This window comes from Aotus nancymaae, unplaced genomic scaffold, assembly GCF_030222135.1.
Source record: "Aotus nancymaae isolate 86718 unplaced genomic scaffold, 86718_ANA_hifiasm-v0.15.2.pri h1tg000025l, whole genome shotgun sequence".
Taxonomy (NCBI): domain Eukaryota; kingdom Metazoa; phylum Chordata; class Mammalia; order Primates; family Aotidae; genus Aotus; species Aotus nancymaae.
This window is the reverse complement of record NW_026988438.1, coordinates 18,920,306-18,939,379: the sequence shown is the minus strand read 5'-3', so window position 1 is coordinate 18,939,379 and position 19,074 is coordinate 18,920,306. Positions and strand designations below refer to the sequence as shown.

At 37.7% G+C, this 19,074-nt stretch overlaps 1 protein-coding gene across 6 annotated transcripts in view; it reads left to right on the top strand.

The window, feature by feature from the left end:
* The window catches only part of CDK14 (cyclin dependent kinase 14), a 763,966-nt gene that overhangs the window by 626,933 nt on the left and 117,959 nt on the right, over nucleotides 1-19,074 (top strand). For all 6 annotated transcript variants that reach the window (XM_064380407.1, XM_012450847.3, XM_064380410.1 and 3 more), the window contains one exon: nucleotides 7,354-7,402. In XM_064380407.1, the coding sequence (XP_064236477.1) occupies nucleotides 7,354-7,402 (49 nt within the window). The remainder of the gene's footprint in view (nucleotides 1-7,353; nucleotides 7,403-19,074) is intronic.

Here is a 19,074-nt window from a genome sequence, read left to right as displayed (position 1 = left end):
ACAACAAACTCCACTGAGCTACAGGAGCATGTTCTGACTCAATGCAAAAAAGCTAAGAACCTTGAAAAAAACCTTACAGGGCTGCTAACTAGAATAACCAGTTTAGACAGGAACATAAATGACCTGATGGAGATGAAAAACACAGCAGGATACCTTCTGAAGCATACACAAGTATCAATAGCCAAATCGATCAAGCAGAATAAAGAATATCAGAGTTTGAAGACCATCTTGCTGAAATAAGGCAGACAGACAAAATTAGAGAAAAAAGAATGAAAATAAATGAACAAAACTTGCAAGAAATATGGAACTATGTAAAAAGACTAAACCTACAATTGATTGGAGTACCTGAAAGAGACAGGGAGAATGGAACGAAGCTGGAAAACACACTTCAGGATATTATCCAGGAGAACTTCCCCAACCTAGAAAGACAGGCCAACATTCAAATTCAGAAATAGAGAGAACACATAAAGATACTCCATGAGAAGATCAACCCCAAGACACATAATCATTAGATTCTCCAAGATCAAAATGAAGGAAAAAATGTTAAGGGCATCCAGAGAGAAAGGCCAGGTCACCGACAAAGGGAAGCCCATCAGACTAACAGTGGATCTCTCAGCAGAAACCCTGCAAGCCAGAAGAGAGTGGGGGGCCAATATTGAACATTCTTAAAGAAAATAATTTTCAACCCAGAATTTCATGTCCTGTCAAACTAAGCTTCATAAACAAATGAGAAATAAAATTATTTACAGACAAGCAAATGCTGAGGGATTTCGTCATCACCAGGCCTGCCTTGCAAGAGCTCCTGAAGGGAGCACTAAATCAGGAAAGGAAAAACTGGTACTAGCCACTGCAAAAACACACAAAAACATAAAGACTAATGGCACTATGAAGAAACTGCATCAACTAGTGTGCAAAATAACAAGATAGCATCATAATGACTGGATCAAATCCATACATAACAATGTTAACCTTAAATGTAAATGGGCTACATGCTCCAATTAAATGGCAGACTGGCAAATTGGATAGAGTCAAAACCCATTGGTGTGCTGTATTCAGGATACCCATCTCATGTGCAAAGGCACATGTAGGGTCAAAATAAAGGGATGGAGGAAATTTTACCAGGCAAATGGAAAGAAAAAAAAAAGCAGCTGCAGTCCTAGTCTCTGACAAAACAGACTTTAAACCAACAAGATCAAAAAAGACAAACAAACAAACAGAAAGCAACAAGAGCATCAACAAAAAAAATCCCCACATAAACCTCATCCAAGGTCAGCAGCCTCAAAGATAGACACTAGACAAACTCATGAAGATGAGAAAGAATCAGTGAAAAAACACTGAAAACCCAAAAGGCCAGAGTGCCTTTACTCCTCCAAATGATCACAACACCTCTTCAGCAAGGGAGCAAAACTGGACAGAAGATGAGAAGTCATTACATAATGGTAAATGGTACAATTCAAAAAGAACAACTAACTATCCTAAATATATATGTACCCAATACAGGAGCACCCAGATTCATAAAACAAGTTCCTAGAGACCTACAAAGAGTTTTAGACTCCCACAAAATGATAGTGGGAGAGTTTAACACCCCACTCTCAATATTAGATCAACATGACATAAAATTAAGAAGGATATTCAGGACTTGAACTCAGCTCTGGATCAAGTGGACCAGACAAGTTCAATAGACATCTACAGAACTCTCCACCCCAAATCCACAGAATATACATTCTTCTCAGTCCCATATGGCACTTATTCATAAATCAACCACATTATTGGAAGTAAATCACTCCTCAGGAAATGCAAAAGAGCTGAAATTATAACAAACAGTCTCTCAAACCACAGTGCCATCAAATTAGAACTCAGGATTAAGAAACTCACTCAAAACCACACAACTACATGGAAATTAACCTGCTCTTGAATGACTCCTGAGTAAATAATAAAATTAAGGCAGAAATCAAGAAGCTTTTTGAAACCAGTGAGATCAAAGAGACAATGTACCAGAATCTCTGGGATATAACTAAAACAGTGTTAAGAGAGAAACTTATAACACTAAATGCTCACATCAGAAAGCTAGAAAGATCTCAAATTGACACCCTAACATTGCAATTAAAAGAACTAGAGAAGCAAGAGCAAACAAGTTAAAAAGCTAACAGAAGACAAGAAATAACTAATATCAGAGCAGAACTCAAGGAGATAGAGACACGAAAAACCCTTCAAAAAATGAATGAATCCAAAAGATATTTTTTTGGAAAATTAACAAAATAGACCACTAGCTAGATAATAAAGAAGAAAAGAGAAGAATCAATAGACACAATAAAAAATGATAAATGGGATATCACCACCGACCCCAGAGAAATACAAACTACCATCAAAGAATACTGTAAACACCTCTACACAAATAAACTAGAAAATCTAGAAGAAAAGGATAAATTTCTGGACATATACACCTAAGATTAAACCAGGAAGAAGTCAAAGCCCTGAATAGACCAATAACAAGTTCTGAAATTGAGGCAGTAATTAATAGTCTACCAACCAAAAAATAAGCCCAGGACCAGATGGATTTACAGCCAAATTTTACCAGACATACAAAGAGGAGCTGGCACTATTCCTTCTGAAACTATCCCAAACAATTGAAAAGGAGGGACTTCCCCCTAACTCATTTTATGAGGCCGGCATCATCCTGATACCAAAACCAGGTAGAGACACACACAAAAAAGAAAACTTCAGGCCAGTATCCCTGATGAACATCATTGATGTGAAAATCCTCAATAAAATACTGACAAGCCAAATCCAGCAGCACATGGAAAAGCTTATCCCCCACGGCCAAGTATGCTTCATCCCCGGGATACATGGCTGGTTCAACATACGCAAATAAATAAATGTAATCCATCACATAAACAGAACCAATGATAAAAAGCACATGATTATCTCAATAGTTGCAGAAAAGGCCTTCGATAAAATTCAACAGTCCTTCAGGTTAAAAACTCTCAGTAAACTAGGTATTGATGGAACGTTCCTCAAAATAATAAGAGCTATTTATAAGAAACCCATAGCCAACATCATACTGAATGGGCAAAAGCTGGAAGCATTCCCTTTGAAAACCGTCACAAGGCAAGGATGCCCTCCTTCACCACTCCTGTTCAACATAGTATAGGAAGTTCTGGTCAAGGCAATCAGGCAAGAGAAAGTAATAAAGGGTATTCAAATAGGAAGAGAGAAGATTAAGTTGTCTCAGCAGATGACGTGATTCTATATTTAGAAAACCCCATTGTTATCAGCCCAAAATCTTCTTAAGCTGATAAGGAATTTCAGCAAAGTCTCAGCATAAATAATCAGTGCACGGAAATCACAAACATTCCTACACACCAACAATAGGCAAACAGAGAGCCAAATGATGGATGAACTCCCAATCACAATTGCCATAAAGAAAATAAAATACCTAGGAATACACCTAACAAGGGCTCTGAAGGTCCTCTTCAGGGAGAACTACAAAGCACTGTTCAAGGAAATAAGAGAGGACACAAACAAATGGAAAAACATTCCATGCTCAGGGATAGGATGAATCAATAACATGGAAATGGCCATACTGTCCAAAGTAATTTTTAGATTCAATGCTATCCCCATCAAACTGTCATTGACAGTTTTCACAGAATTAGAAAAAAAATACTTTAAATGTCATATCAGACCAAAAAGCCTGTATAGCCAAGACAATCTTAAGCAAAAAGAACAAAACTGGAGGCATCACACTCCCAGACTTCAAACTATCCTACAAGGTTCTAGTAACCTAAAAAAAAAAAAAAAAAAAAAAAGCATGTTACTGGTATCAAAACAGATATATAGAACAATGGAACAGAACAGAGACCTCAGAACTAATGCCACACATCTATAACCATCTGATCTTCAACAAACCTGACAAAAACAAGCTATGGGAAAAGGATTCCCTATTTAATAAATGGTGCTGGGAAAACTGGCTAGCCATGTGCAGAAAACTGAAACTGGAACCCTTTCTTACACCTTATACAAAAAATAACTCAAAATGAGTTAAAGACCTAAATGTAAAGCCCAAAACTATAAAAACCCTGGAAGAAAATCTAGGCAATACCATTCAGGACATAGGCAGGGGCAAATATTTAATGACAAAAATGCCAAAAGCAATTGCAACAAAAGCTAAAATTGACAAATGGGATCTAATTAAACTAAAGAGCTTATGCACAGCAAAAGAAACTATCATCAGAGTGACCAGGCAACCTACAGAATGAGAGAAAATGTTTGCAATCTACCCACCTGACAAAGGGCTAATATACAGAATCTACAAGAAACTTAAACAAATTTACAAGAAAAAAAAATCAAAGAATAGGCAAAGGATATGAACACACATTTCTCAAAAGAAGACATTGATACGTCCAACAAACGAATGAAGAGAAGCTCAACATCACTGATCATTAGAGAATTGCAAATCAAAACCACAATGAGACCATCTCATGCCGGTCAGAATGATGATTATTAAAAAGTCAAGAAACAATAGATGCTGATGAGGCTGTGAAGAAATAGGAACGCTTTTACACTGTTGGTGGGAATATGAATTAGTTCAACCATTTTGGAAGACAGTATGGTGATTCCTTAAGGATCTAGAACCAGAAATACAATTTGACCCAGCAATCCCATTACGGGGTATATACCCAAAGGAATATAAATCATTCTACTCTAAAGACACGTGCTCATGTATATTTATTGCAGCACTATTTACAATAACACAGACATGGGACCAACCCAAATGCTCATCAGTGATAGACTGGATAAAGAACATATGATATATATTAACCACAGAATACTATGTAGCCATAAAAAGAAATTAGATTATGTCCTTTGTAGGGACATGGTCGAAGCTGTAAGCCATCATTCTCAGCAAACTAACACAGAAACAGAAAACCAAGCATGTTTTCACTTGTTAAATTCCTCATCACATTGAGAATTTAACAATGTGAACACATGGACATAGGGAAGAGAGCATCACACACGGGGGCTTGTTGAGGAGTCGGAGGATGAGGGCAGGGAGAACATCAGGACAAATAGCTAATGCATGTGGGACTTAAAAACTAGATGATGGGTAGATAGGCGCAGCAAACCACCATGGCACACATATACCTATGTAACAAACCTGCACATCCTGCACATGTATCCTGGAACATAAAGTATAATAAAAAAGAAAAAAAAGAATAATTTAGTAAATAAAAATTTCAATTTATATGTGGAAAAAAGTATACACATATTTCACTTTCATACACAAACATAGACACACACACACACACGAGACGACTTGATCATATACAAAAAACTTCTATAAACTGATTGATAAAAAATCAAGAACCCAATATTAAAATTGGTACCAGCTATAAAAAGTGAAATTTGAAACAGTAGAAGAAATGTAAATGGCCAGAAAGCATATGAAAAGAAGCCCAAGAATGTTTTATGAAGTGTAGCTTTGGCAAAATGTAAAAACTGTTAACAACCAATGCTAGAAGGCATATGGAGAAAGTGACATTCTTTTTCATCACTGGTAGGAAAATGAAAAGTAGTCTGTTGGCAATTATTAGAATGTAAAATGTGCGTGCTGTTTAAGCAATTCTATATTGGGGAATCTGTCCAATAGAAGGGAAAGCGTCTGTATACAGAGAGACCTGTGCAGGATATTTGTTGAAGTACTGTTTGTAAGGTGAAGGAAATTGGAAACTACTTAAAGGTTCATCAGTGAGAGAACAGTCAGATAAATTATGTTACTTCTATTCTATGGAGCATTATACAATTTAAAAACAATTATTACAGACTGGGCACGGTGGCTCACGCCTGTAATCCCAGCACTTTAGGAAGCCGAGAGGTGGATCACCTGAAGTCAGGAGTTCAAGACCAGCCTGGCCAACGTGGTGACACCCCATCACTACTAAAAATAAAAAAATTAGCTGGACATGATGGCGTGCGCCTGTAATCCCAGCTACTCAGGAGACTGAGGCAGGAGAATCGCTTGAACCCAGGAGACGGAGGTTGCAGTGAGCCAAGATTGCACCACTGCACTCCAACCTGGGCAACAGAGCAAGACTCTGTCTCAACAAAAAAAAGAGTTACATATTTTTTTTTATTTGAAGGACTATCCAGTATATATTATTAAATGCCAAAAAGATTTCAAGAGTAATGTTTATTATACAATCCATTCAAAAAATTAATGGTATATATGTTTGTACATAAGGATGGGTGTAATTGAAGTATTTTTTGTTTATGAAATAAACAAAAAATACATGAAAACAGACATATCAAATCATTAACAAATGCTATTTAGTCAGGAGTGAAAGAATGAGCAGGTGAAGAGATTATAGTGTCTATTCTATATCACTTTATTGTTTAACTTGGTAAAACAAACATGTTCCTTTTTAAGCTAAAACAAATCTAAAGATTGTTCACTGATAAATGTAAATATACAGTATAAGACCCTGGTAGTTTGGTTTTGAGCATGTATAAATACCATCCAACATAGGAAAGGAGACCCAACATTACTGTATTTGGTCAGAGAAATCATCATAGGAAAAAGCAGCAAGCCTCACTTGACGTAATGTGTTGATATATTTCTATAAATCTACTTACAGGTTGGAGGTTTGGAATTTGCATTTCTTTTTTTTTTTTTTTTTTATTGCATTTTAGGTTTTGGGGTACATGTGAAAAACATGCAAAGTTGTTGCATAGGTGCATTCATGGCAGTGTGATTTGCTGCCTCCCTCCCCCTCACCCATATCTGGCATTTCTCCCCATGCTATCCCTCCCCAACTCCCCACCCCGCTGTCCCCCCCACTCTCCCGCAACAGACCCCCGTGTATAGTGCTCCCCTCCCTGTGTCCATGTGTTCTCCTTGTTCAACACCCTCCTATGAGTGAGAACATGTGGTGTTTGGTTTTGTGTTCTTCTGTCAGTTTGCTGAGAATGATGGTTTCCAGGTTCATCCATGTCCCTACAAAGGACGCGAACTCCTCATTTTTAATGGCTGCATAATATTCCATGGTGTATATGTGCCACATTTTTGCATTTCTTTTTTCAGCTCAATTAAAAGTTATTCTAAGAAATAGTTACTAGGAAACAAAATTATGAAATAAACCATCTTAGACAAAAGAAAACAATGCTTCACTGTTTAATATGTTGTAATCTTCCTGTTTTACTCTTTATAACTGCTCAGTATAAAAGTGAAGACCTTACTATGCTGCCTAACTGACTGAATAGCACACTGTCTTTTTTAAAAGTTGAGTTTTTTTCAACATACTTGCAATATATACATTTGATACAAAGATTGTTTATCATTTTTCTTTTTTATTTCAGAACGCTTTACCCTGTACAGCTCTAAAAACCTTAGACAAGCGTGGAATAAGTAAGTCTTTAAACAGATTGTGCTCATTCTCTCTTTCTCTCTTTCAATATTTACAGCTCTCCTTATATGTTTCTCATGGCATTGTTTATTCATCCTGCTGTCTATTTATTCATTCATTTAACCATTAAATTGCTATTAAGCCTTAACTGTATGCTAGCTACCATGTTCAGCCTGAACCAACACTGTATGAGTTTGAGTTCCTAGAGTAATGTGGTATTTCTTCAGAACTGCAAATCCTAAATTTCCTTGTGGTCAATCTTCTTGCAGCTAAATTCCAAGAAATATTTTTGTATCAGCAAAACAGCATTTAGAAAAGTGACTGACTTTCTAATATAAATGATGTTGGTGACAACTTTTGAGCTAGATAAAGTTGATCTTTGAGATTTTTTCACTTTGGATATTTTTCCCTTAAGCCTTATTGGGAAGCTAAATGCATTTATGACTTGAAGTATGTGTACTCCATTTATTTCACATCTGTTCTCTCATCTGACCTTACTTAGTTTTATTTATTGCTTTTGAAATTTCACAAAATCTGAAAATCTGGATTTTTTAGTTATTCAGGAGACTTTTATTGCAAGCCAATGTGTTAGAAAATCATTAGAAGTTGGAAACAGTAATTTAGTCATTCCTGTTTGCTTGTGAGCATGTCATTTCAAGCATTATGCTGGGGGAAAGGTAACTGGAACTGCTTTGATTAAATAAACTGTAATTTATCATAAAATTTTATCTATTTGGAATTTAGTGTTATACTCACATTTTTCACTGTTATCATATGTTTAATTTTGGACACTATCAGTTATGAAAAAAATAAGAAAAAACTTTTTCAAATTAAAATGCTGCTAATCCGTGCTCTGAGTGGATACAGTGGACAGCTAATGGCAAGGAACTCATGAAATGAATACATTAAATTCTGCAGTAGTTTACTTTAGGGATTTGGCCATTTATTTTTCTTAAATTTGTACCTCGAAGAACACATTGGTATAATCATTTCTGTCTAACACGGGGCTTTGCATGTGTCATTTGAAGAGCCAGGTCTTACCCTCAAGGCTCCCCTGGGAAGCATTCCCTCTGCTGGGAGCTTTCTGTGCATGCTCCTCATCTCTGCCTCCCCATTTTCTGATCACTGGTCTAACATATTTTAATTGAGTGCTTTTATACACCAGGTAATATATACAGAATACAGTTCCTACCTTAATTGAATGATCAAACACATTCCTCTCTCATAGGAATAAGACATCATTCCTGTCCAACCAGATAACCACTTTATGAAACAATTCTTGATAAAGTCATTGAATCCCTAAACCTATATTTACAGTAACAAGAATATCTGACAAGTCAGACATAGCATAGCAGCATTTCTGGAGAACAGGTGATTAGAATTACAGAGTTACAGAATTTATCATTAGAACGAATTCAAAGGCATTTAATAAACTGAGTCCCACCCTTAGATTACTTTTTAAATATTTTAAGGAAAATGATAAAAGCTGAACTTGAGGTAAGATTTTAAAATTATGAACATGGCTTGTTTAGAACCATGCTATTTTTTTATTGCACTTTAGATTCTGGAGTACATGTGCAGATCATGCAGGATTGTTTCATAGGTACATTCATGGCAATGTGGTTTGTTGCCACCATCCCCCCATCACCTATACCTAACATTTCTCACCACGTTATCCCTTCCCTACCCTCCCTCCCACTGTCTCTCCCATAGCCCCCACAACAGACCCCAGTGTGATGCTCCCTTCTTTGTGTCCAAGTGTTCTCATTGTTCAACACCTGCCTATGAGTGAGAACATGCGATGTTTGATTTTGTGTTCTTGTGTCAGTGTGCTGAGAATGATGGTTTCCAGGTTTATCCATGTCCCTACAAAGGACACAAACTCATCGTTTTTTATGGCTGCATAGTATTCCATGGTGTATATATGCCACATTTTCCTTGTCCAGTCTATCATTGATGGGCATTTGGGTTGGTCCCATGTCTGTGCTATTGTAAACAGTGCCACGATGAACATGCATGTGCATGTGTCTTTATAGTAGAACAATATATAGTCCTTTGGGTATATTCCCAGTAATGGGATTGCTGGGTCAAATGGAATTTCTATGTCTAGGTCCTTGAGGAATCACCACACTGTCTTCTACAATGGTTGAACTAATTTACACTCCTACCAACAGTGTAAAAGTGATCCTATTTCTCCACATCCTCTCCAGCATCTGTTGTCTCTAGATTTTTTAATGATAGCCATTCTAACTGGCATGAGATGGTATCTTATTGTGGTTTTGATTTGCATTTCTCTAATGACCAGTGATGATGAACATTGTTTCATATGTTTGTTGGCTTCATATATGTCTTCTTTTGAAAAGTGTCTCTTCATATCCTTCACCCACTTTTGGATGGGTTTGTTTTTTCTTGTAAATCTGTTTCAGTTCTTTGTAGATTCTGGATATTAGCCCTTTGTCAGATGGGTAGATTGCAAAAATTTTTTCCCATTCTATTGGTTGCCGAGAACCATGCTATTTTTACGTCCTTGTAAGTCTTGCCTTAATTTATTTCAGAAACACTAAGTAATAAAATCATTACTAAAAATATTATTAAAATGCTACTTTCTGGTATTCCAGTATTAAGTGCTGGATCTTTAGAGCCAAGCTGTAGCCTCTAGCCAATTCAAACCAATGCAATTTAAAGAGAACTAAGATGCAGAGATGTTAATTATATTATTGATTCTTCCTCCAAATGGTCCTTGCAACCATCATCAACATTCCAGCCTCTCTCATCTAAGGAGTGAGATCAGAATTCAAAAGAACTACATTAAAAGACTGTTACACAAGTGATGGTTTTCTCCTTTGCCAACTAATTTGCTTGTCTATAGCACAATTACTAAACTGAAGCAACTGTTAAATTCTCTTGTACGGTGGTAACAGGTCTAAAATAAATTGAACTAATTTTCAAGAACTAATTTGAATTCAGTTTAGGTGGGTCAATATAAGATAGGTGTTAATATAAAAAAGTAGGTCACTGTTCAAAATTAAGTAACAATGCTTTTAAAAATATATATTAACCTAGGTATTGAAGCTAGTGGACATGTTAACCTGCCTAAGAGAGTAAGAATTTCTTGAGAAATGAATCCTTAAGTTTCCTTGAATAGCTGTAAAAATGACCCAGTTTATTTTGGGGCTAACCCTGCCCTAGGTAACACTCAGGCAATTCTCTGCTGACTTCATTTATATCAGTGATCATGGGCACAATTTCTTGCTTTGAAAGATTTTTTCTTATTCTAGGAAAACAAAGCAGTAATGGAGAAGAGTATCATAAGATCTAACAGATATCCAAATTCAAAAGAATAACAGAAAGAAGAAATCTTAATTACCTGTTTGAGAATAATATATATATTAACAAAGAAAAGAAAGTCCTTTTATTCCCTCATACTGGAAGTGCATGATCCATGTGGGCTCTTTCTACATAAAGGGGATTGTGGATTAAAGGGAGACAAATCTTAATTTTATAAAAACATGTACTGTTTTCTGACTGCCTTCAAAACATTCCATTTTATTTTATTGCAGTTATACTCTCCCTATTTCTCCTCCAAATCTCTCTATTTATAGTTGTCTGACATTGATATGTATGTGCAATCAACCAAGAATTTTAGCCACTTAAAAGCTCTTTTATTATTTTGGCTGGAGAAGAAGCCTTAGTATATTCTCTCCAGCAAAGTTAAGGGTAAGATTCCAGTAACACATTTGCTTGTTTTGGAACTTTTAAACAGCTGAATGATTTCTGAGTTTTGAAAGTATTAAAACGAGAGCTAAGGATAAACCACTAAGTCACAGAAAACAGATCTGAAAAAGACCACTGGTGACTGGTAACAAGAAGCACATCTACAGACTTGAATAGGCACCGGTTAACCATTTCCTGCTTGTTCCCATATATGCTATGGTTCTGCTTATAATCCTCTGTTAGCTGAGTAACACTGGATTTCTCCTAAGAACTTATAAAAATTGATATTTTAAAATGTGTAGTGAATACAGAGGCACTTAAAGCTACCTTTCTGGGAACACAAAAATAGAGAGGAAAACTCTTACCTGCTACAGTTGAATGTACCAGCAGAGTCACAAACTCTAATTTAAAAGATTTAGAAATGTTGCCCAACTTTGTGTTCTTGAACTTTCCTTGAGCATTTTATCTGATTCGATGTTTAACTTCCATGACATATTTTAAAGGTGACTTATAGATAGTTGTGTTACATATGCATAAAACATAATGTATTTAAAATAACATTTAGAGGAATAACATAACTGGCACTCTGCGTTGCTGGTGCTCTGCTGAATTTTACTTGTCATTATAGCTGGTGTGTCCCGTTGAGATTTAAGTCAGAGACTTCACAAGAAACTGAAAGACCCTCTTTTCCATTCTCCCTAATGTTCTAAGTTGATCTAAATTTTTCTCACATAATAATATTTTGCAAAGTAAGCTAGATCTTTAAATGTCTTTGCCTGTTTAGAAATGTGAGGAGAAGGTAGGAACACTGTTACTGCACTAGGAGGAGCAGTTGAGTTGAGTGAGATCCAAAATCATCTTTCTCCACGTTCACGTTTTTTTTATTGTTGATCATTTTTATTATAATTCTATTTACTTCAAAATAACAATTTTAATTTATTTAGTGCCTGGAGACTTCTTCTCGTAATATTTTCAAATAAATTATTCCATACATCACCGATTCACTGTTTGGGGGATGGGTTTATTGGGGTGATAAGCTCTAAAGCAGACACTAAAGCAGACATTTTGGAATTCTAGTCTCTTAACTCAAAAGGTAAACTACATTTCTCCACTGCCCAGCTCTGTGGATTTGAGTTCAGCATTAGAACACTGCATGGGGTGTAGCATTTTTGAGGGTATACGTGCTATACCCTTGAAAATGTACTGTTTTTAATACATGGACATTCTGATCCAAGCAGGTCTCTTGTCCTGGCCCTGCACAGCCATGTTTGGAGGCCCCAGAGGCTCACCTGCTTGCTTGGAAGTTGCAGTGCATAGCAATTTCTGGAGACATTTGTTTTCATAAGAATTAATCAGGCTGGGCGCGGTGGCTCACGCCTGTAATCCCAGCACTTTGGGAGGCCGAGGCGGGTGGATCACGAGGTCAAGAGATCGAGACCATCCTGGTCAACAAGGTGAAACCCCGTCTCTACTAAAAATATAAAAAAATTAGCTGGGCATGGTGGTGCGTGCCTGTAATCCCACCTACTTGGGAGGCTGAGCCAGGAGAATTGCCTGAACCCAGGAGGCGGAGGTCGCGGTGAGCCGAGATTGCGCCATTGCACTCCAGCCTGGGTAACAAGAGCGAAACTCCGTCTCAAAAAAAAAAAAGAATTAATCATTAGTTCAGTTACTAAAAGTATTATGTGGATATGAGGTTTATCAAAGTCCCCTAAACCCCTTGCTATCTAACAGAGAGCAGTTCTTCTAGAAAATTGCAGATTGGATTCTTGAAAGGAAGAAGAGGACCTAAAATAGGAAATGCTTCCCAGGCGCTAGTGGGAGTCCTAGAGAGCCTCGGATATGATAAAGATCTGTCCAAAGATTCAGGTTGCAAGCAGGTGCTAGGAGGACAAAGAGAAGGCTATCTGAGAGGAGGATGACAAATTTGCAAAAGGCCTAGCCCTGATCATTAGTAGTGGCAACAGCATAAATGTGAAAGCATATGAAACAGACGTAGTCAAAGACCTGACATGCACTCATCTCCACAGTCAGAGTTGTGATGGAGATAGTGGTGGTAATTAACAGACAGCTTTTTGCAATGTGGATTGTCACATCCCCACATATGCTTATGGCAGTCTTTTGAGGTAGTCAGGGCAGATACTATCATCTTCATTTCATAACTTGAAATCAAAAACAGGCTCATGAGATCAAATCATCAGCACAATTGAAAATAACAACTAGGAATGTATGTACTCCAGTGAATCTTAAGAAAGGAATATTATCAATTTTAAAACCCCATATTCATGGGAGCTTATCAATATCTAATTTTATTTTGTTCTCACTACAGCCATGGGTGGGGATATCACTTCTGGGGCCTGATGTCATTCCCAGTCTAGATTTTATGCAGCCAGGACTGCTGGGACAGAACAGAAACCTGACTTCTTCTATCTTGGGGAAAACAATGTTTGCAGCTGGCTGAGTGCCCGCACCACCAACTTGGGCCTCTCCTGCCCACTGCTGGGTAATACGCCATGGGAAAAAGGCTGGCTTTGTGACAATCTAAGTGCCAGAGATGACAGGCCTGCCTGCTACCCACTAATACCCTACCTGTGAGGTTTGTCACCTCTTCCACACAACTCCCACTGCCCCCAAGAGGTTAGCCCCTGTTATATTTGTGTCATTGCCAGGTTTCTTATCGATGTCTCCTTTTTTGTAGCAAAGAATTCAGTGTCATTAATAGCCCCTGGTGATGGCCAAGGGCAGGCCTCATGCTGTTTGTTATCTGTTGGGCATGAGTTTTTGGTTCCCCTTCTGGTAGACAGAACATACCCATTTTCTCTCTTACTAATTGGCAGTACGTGCCAGGCTTGGGAGTTGGCAACAGCCATTGCTTTTCATCCTTTCAGATTGTGTGTTGGACTCTTCATCCAAAAGTGCACGCTTGCAGCTAATACCTTCCTCCTGCCATCTAGCTCATTAAGGAATAAAACCCAACCCCACTTCTGAAGTGGCCCAGAGCTTCCAGAGGCAGCTAGGCCAGTCATTTCCCTGAAAGGAGAAGACGGAATTAAGCTTTCTTGAACTCTTCTCCAAACAGATTCTAGAAGCATAAACTGTAGGAGTTCCTCTGCTTCTCCCAAATACACAGTGGGTGTTTGTACTCTGTGACTGCGGTAACAGATTACCACACATTTATTGGTGTACAAGACTACAAACGTGTTACCTCACTGTTCTGTCAGGCAGAAGTCTGGATAAACTGAGCTGATTTCTTTTCTCTGGGTCTCACAAGGCCAAAATGAAGGTGTTGACCAACTTGGGCTCTTACCTGGAGGCTCTGGGGGAGAATTTACTCCCATGCTCATGCAGGTTGTTGGCAGAATTCAGTTCCTTGTGGGGTTGGGCTGAGGTCTCATTTCCTTGCTTGCTGTCCCCACCCGTTTAGTGCCTCCTGCATGCCACATCACATAGCCACCTTCTCCATCAAACAAGCTTCTGATCTCTGACTTCTTGTCTGCCTCATCTCTTCTGCCTCCAGCAGAAAATTCTCTGCTTCTATAGGTTCGTGTTTAGATTGGCCCCATCTGGTTAATTCCGGTTACTCTCCCTGCACAGTCCCTTTTGCTGTGGAAAGTTACCTGTTCACCAGCTTCAGGAATTAACAAGTGGACATCTCTGGGGGCCATTTTGCTTACCACAAGTGGGTACTAGGGTTTCTCCTTATCCCAAGTCATAGAGTGAAGCAGAGCAGTCCTAGCCAGGTCAGACGCAGTCTATTATGCCTGGTCTCTGGCCCATCAGGTAACAGGTATAGGCCTCTGACTTCATGTTGCCTGGTTCACAACAAGTATATTCAAAATTATGTATAAGGAAGAATAAATAAATAAATAAATATGATTAAAATATTAAAAAAAAAAATCAGTTTTCATCCCTAGCACAGAGAAAAAAGAGATTGTGCTCAAGAAGGCTGCCGGCCTGTGAGGTAACTGAAAGTTTGGCCTGACATTTCTATGTCTGTGGTGACAAATGCAGTAACCATTAGAACCCTGTAGTTCCCAGACACTTAAAATGTGACTAGTGTGATTTAGAAACTGAATTTTTTTATTATATTTAAATGTAATTCATAAGTGTTAAGAGCCACATGTGGTTGGTGACTACCATATTGGGTGACAGAATTCTAGATCAACATGTGCAATATTCCTTTATTTTAAATGCTTGTCAGTGTAATACAAATGTGGATCTCTGCTTTGGAAACTCTACACTAAAGAGTCATTGCATTTTGCACTCAAGCATCCAGAGATCTTGCTTTTTATTTTTGTTTCTCACCCCTATCTTTTATTTGTCAATACTTCGAGAAGATAATAGCTCTGGAGTATCCCGTAAGCATAATAAATCTACAGGGGGAGTAGTGGAAATATCAAAGAACATCAGGCAGACATTCCTTCCCTGCCTCCTGCCTCCTCCCCTCCAGAAGCCATGCTGTTCCCTCCTGAGGGGCGCGGCCTGTTGCAAGCATCTCTATTCCTTTCTCCTCCTTTTGCTCTCTCTCTGTCTTTTCTGTTGGGAACTGTTAGGGGTTAGACACACAGCTCTCTACCCTTTTTGAACTCCCTGAAGAATTCACCTCTCTGCTGTTGTTCCTGATCTCCTTACTCGGAAAACACGGTAAAGGCTTCACTTCCTGTTGATGCTATTGAGAGGGGCCCCATTTTCTAAATAAGCTTCCCAAATCAAAAGCCAAGCCAGGTCTTCCTCAGTGGGCCCCTGAGGGTATATATATGCATTAATTCTTAAGCTTTAGGACATTGAAAACTGCCACATTTTATAAAGTGAAGCATAAACAGAAATGCAATCAGTTTTACCTCTCCTTATATAAAAGTAACATAATATATTATACCTTTCCTTAAACTTATTGATATCATTTTCTTTTGATTAAGAAAATATTTACAAATTTAGTGATTTTTTGGCCACAAAATGAAAATGAATATAAAAGTCACTGGAGAAAGATATTTTGTTTTTTGAGGTTTTTGTTTTTGTTTTTTTTGAGGCAGATCTTGCTTTGTTGTCCAGGCTGCAGTGGCATGACCATGACTCACTACAGCCTCAACCTCCTGGGCCAAAGCAATCCTCCCTCATCAGCCTCCCAAGTAGCTGGGACTACAGGTACCTACCACCATGCCTGGCTAAGAAAGAGATGTTTTTAACAACAATGTCATCCCTAGTATCCACTGTTACCCATTCTACCCTCTACTTGTTTGATTTTCCTGAAACAATAAAGCCCTCTCATCATTTGGGGAGACGCTGTAAAACTGGGGCTCAATTTCTGTTCCTTTTGAGGATAGAGCTCCTAGAATATTCTCTAGGAGTACATACTGTACATAGTGGCCTTACTGACCTAAGAATATACCATCAATAAATAGTATTGACATGAGCAAAGCAAAAAAAAGAAGAGAGGAAGGAAGCTTGCACAAACTAAATACTGACACAAATGGCAAGAAAATGCCTGGAGCCAGCATCATCCTCAGTAGCACAGGAACCAGGTTCATTCCTAGTTCCACTGCTGAACTCTATAATATTGAAGAAGCTCACTAACCTCTCTGAGCCTCAGCTTTTCAACTTTTATAACCTCTTGGCAGAATTATTGTTTAATATTTAAGTCAGATAAGGGTGTAAATTACTAGGTACCTTACTAAACACAGTCCTTTGGCAAACATTCGTTTACCTCCCTTCTCTTTTTCAGTGGTCCCTGTCCTACAACCCAGTGAGAGTGTTTGATTCAGTTTCAATAAACAATTATCCTTAAACATGGATACCACTCCTATGTAGTCTCCAGGCATCTTCTGGAATATTATTTCTACCTTCTTAGGAGCACATGCTGAACTGCTTGGTCACCAAAACATTTTTTTTTTTTAATGCTTGTTGTGTAAAAACAAGATTTCCCCTTCCTTAACAGTTTCTTCCTAAGAGTGGTGTGTTAACAAATAGCACTGTACATAATTAATGTAAAACCATGATTTATTCTTAGTCTTGAAACACATTTTATTAGACAATTTTCCTAATTAGATTGAAAGAAACCCAGACACATCACTGTTACCAAGTTCAAATATGTGTTAGACCTTTTCTGGTAATGTAACCTGCACACAAACTGATGGATAACCCTAAGCCAGGTGTGTAGGGTCTGGGTATCCACTTGGCCCAGTGATTTCACTGGAGACTAAAATTATCCTTTCTGTTTAAAGCATTTAAAGGGTGAGAGTAGATGAATTCTCTCTCAAAACATAACGAATAAAGGCTGTGAGCATGGCGATGCTGTATCTGTTGTGGGGAAAAAGGGCAGGAGATTCCAAAGGTAACTGGCCTTTTTCTTTTAGACACAGACCCACGTCCATCCCCTAAGGCACAGATCCCATGTTAAATGGTTATTTCCATCATGGGAGTGACTTTAACAATAGATTTCATTATGTATTTAGCAGCAACAGAAATGCACTGAGAAGTCTTAAACACACACATATACAACTTCCAACAAATTTTTTTTTTGTCTTCTCTGAAAGAACGTTTTAAAATCATTTCAACATCTTTGGGATTTCAGAAAAATCTAGTGTTGGTTTACAATGGAAATCTCATAGAGTTTATATATATGTGGTTATTATTACTCAGAGCATAAATGAGATAAATGAATAGAAATATTAACACAAAGGGATCAATATTCTGGCTCTCATTACATTGTTATATAGCATATCTTCGTGTATCTCTATGTGAATTCTCTGCTAGTCCTCAGCTGTATTTAATCCCTCAAGAGTTGATATACAAACATAATGCCAAATAGAGAACTTCCCTTAAATTATTCAAATCTCCCCATAAGTGATTTCCCACTCTTCCTGCAACAGAAAACATTTGATCATAAATTCAATTAAATCAGCCATCATCTTTGTGATGTTTGTCCAGCTAAATCCTTTAGTGACTAAACCATTAAACCTGCCAGCTGTGAGTATGCATGTGTGTGTGTGTGAGTGTGTGTTTATGGCACAACTATTGCAAAAGAATCGATTTGAAGTAAAGATGAAGGGTAGTTCTCATTTCTTAGGCCAGATTTTAACTACTTCACTGAAGCCAGGGCTTAAAAGATTAAACTCTTAGGAATAAAATCATGTCAGTTTCTTTAAATGCATTGGCTTTTATTTCCTAATTTAGAGCCAAGTTTTAATATATTAAGTTTTAGATAAAAACTGATGTACTTTGGAGATGTTAGGAAAAGGCATCAAACCACGTCAACCATCCTTCCTTCTCTTTCTTCCACAGCCTCTTCTCCCTAGTTAAAACAAAGGGAAAATGACTGTCGACATACTTTTAAGTTTCTCAGGGAAAATGCCATGATAGGACTGTATAGTACTATTTATAATTTCTTATACGTCTGTCAGCTGAAGAGGTAAGGTTTATTAGACGCTTATAAATGTTGATTGCTTCTCATCTTGATTCTAAAGGCTTTTAGACACACAGATATACCCAACTTCTCCCCTCTTTTTCATCTTACCTTTACTAATGATCCTATTTGGATATAACTGAACCCTATTTATGCATCTTCACATGTGTGTATATCCATGTGGCCTGTAGAGGGCAGCATGCTCTGAGGAAAAAAAAGCGGTTATAGAGCAACCATTTATCTCCATAAAATATGAGATAAGCAGCTATATATATATTTTTTTCTGATAGCAAAACAAGTAAAATGTCTCTGGTAGAGAAGCTGGAGTTGCTCCATGCTTTGTCTGTCCCTGTCTGCCACTTTAGGTGTCTGTTTGGATGACGAATATTTTTTATGAATTGGCTCAACCTACCTTGGAGGCTACTTAGGGATTACACCAGGTTCCATGCCTTTGCCTCCAAATGGGACTAAGCATGTCATTATATTTATAAAGATGAATAAAAATGGGATTTTTTTTTCATTTGGCTCTCATTTCTTGTCACCCTTGACTGAAGTGTGGAA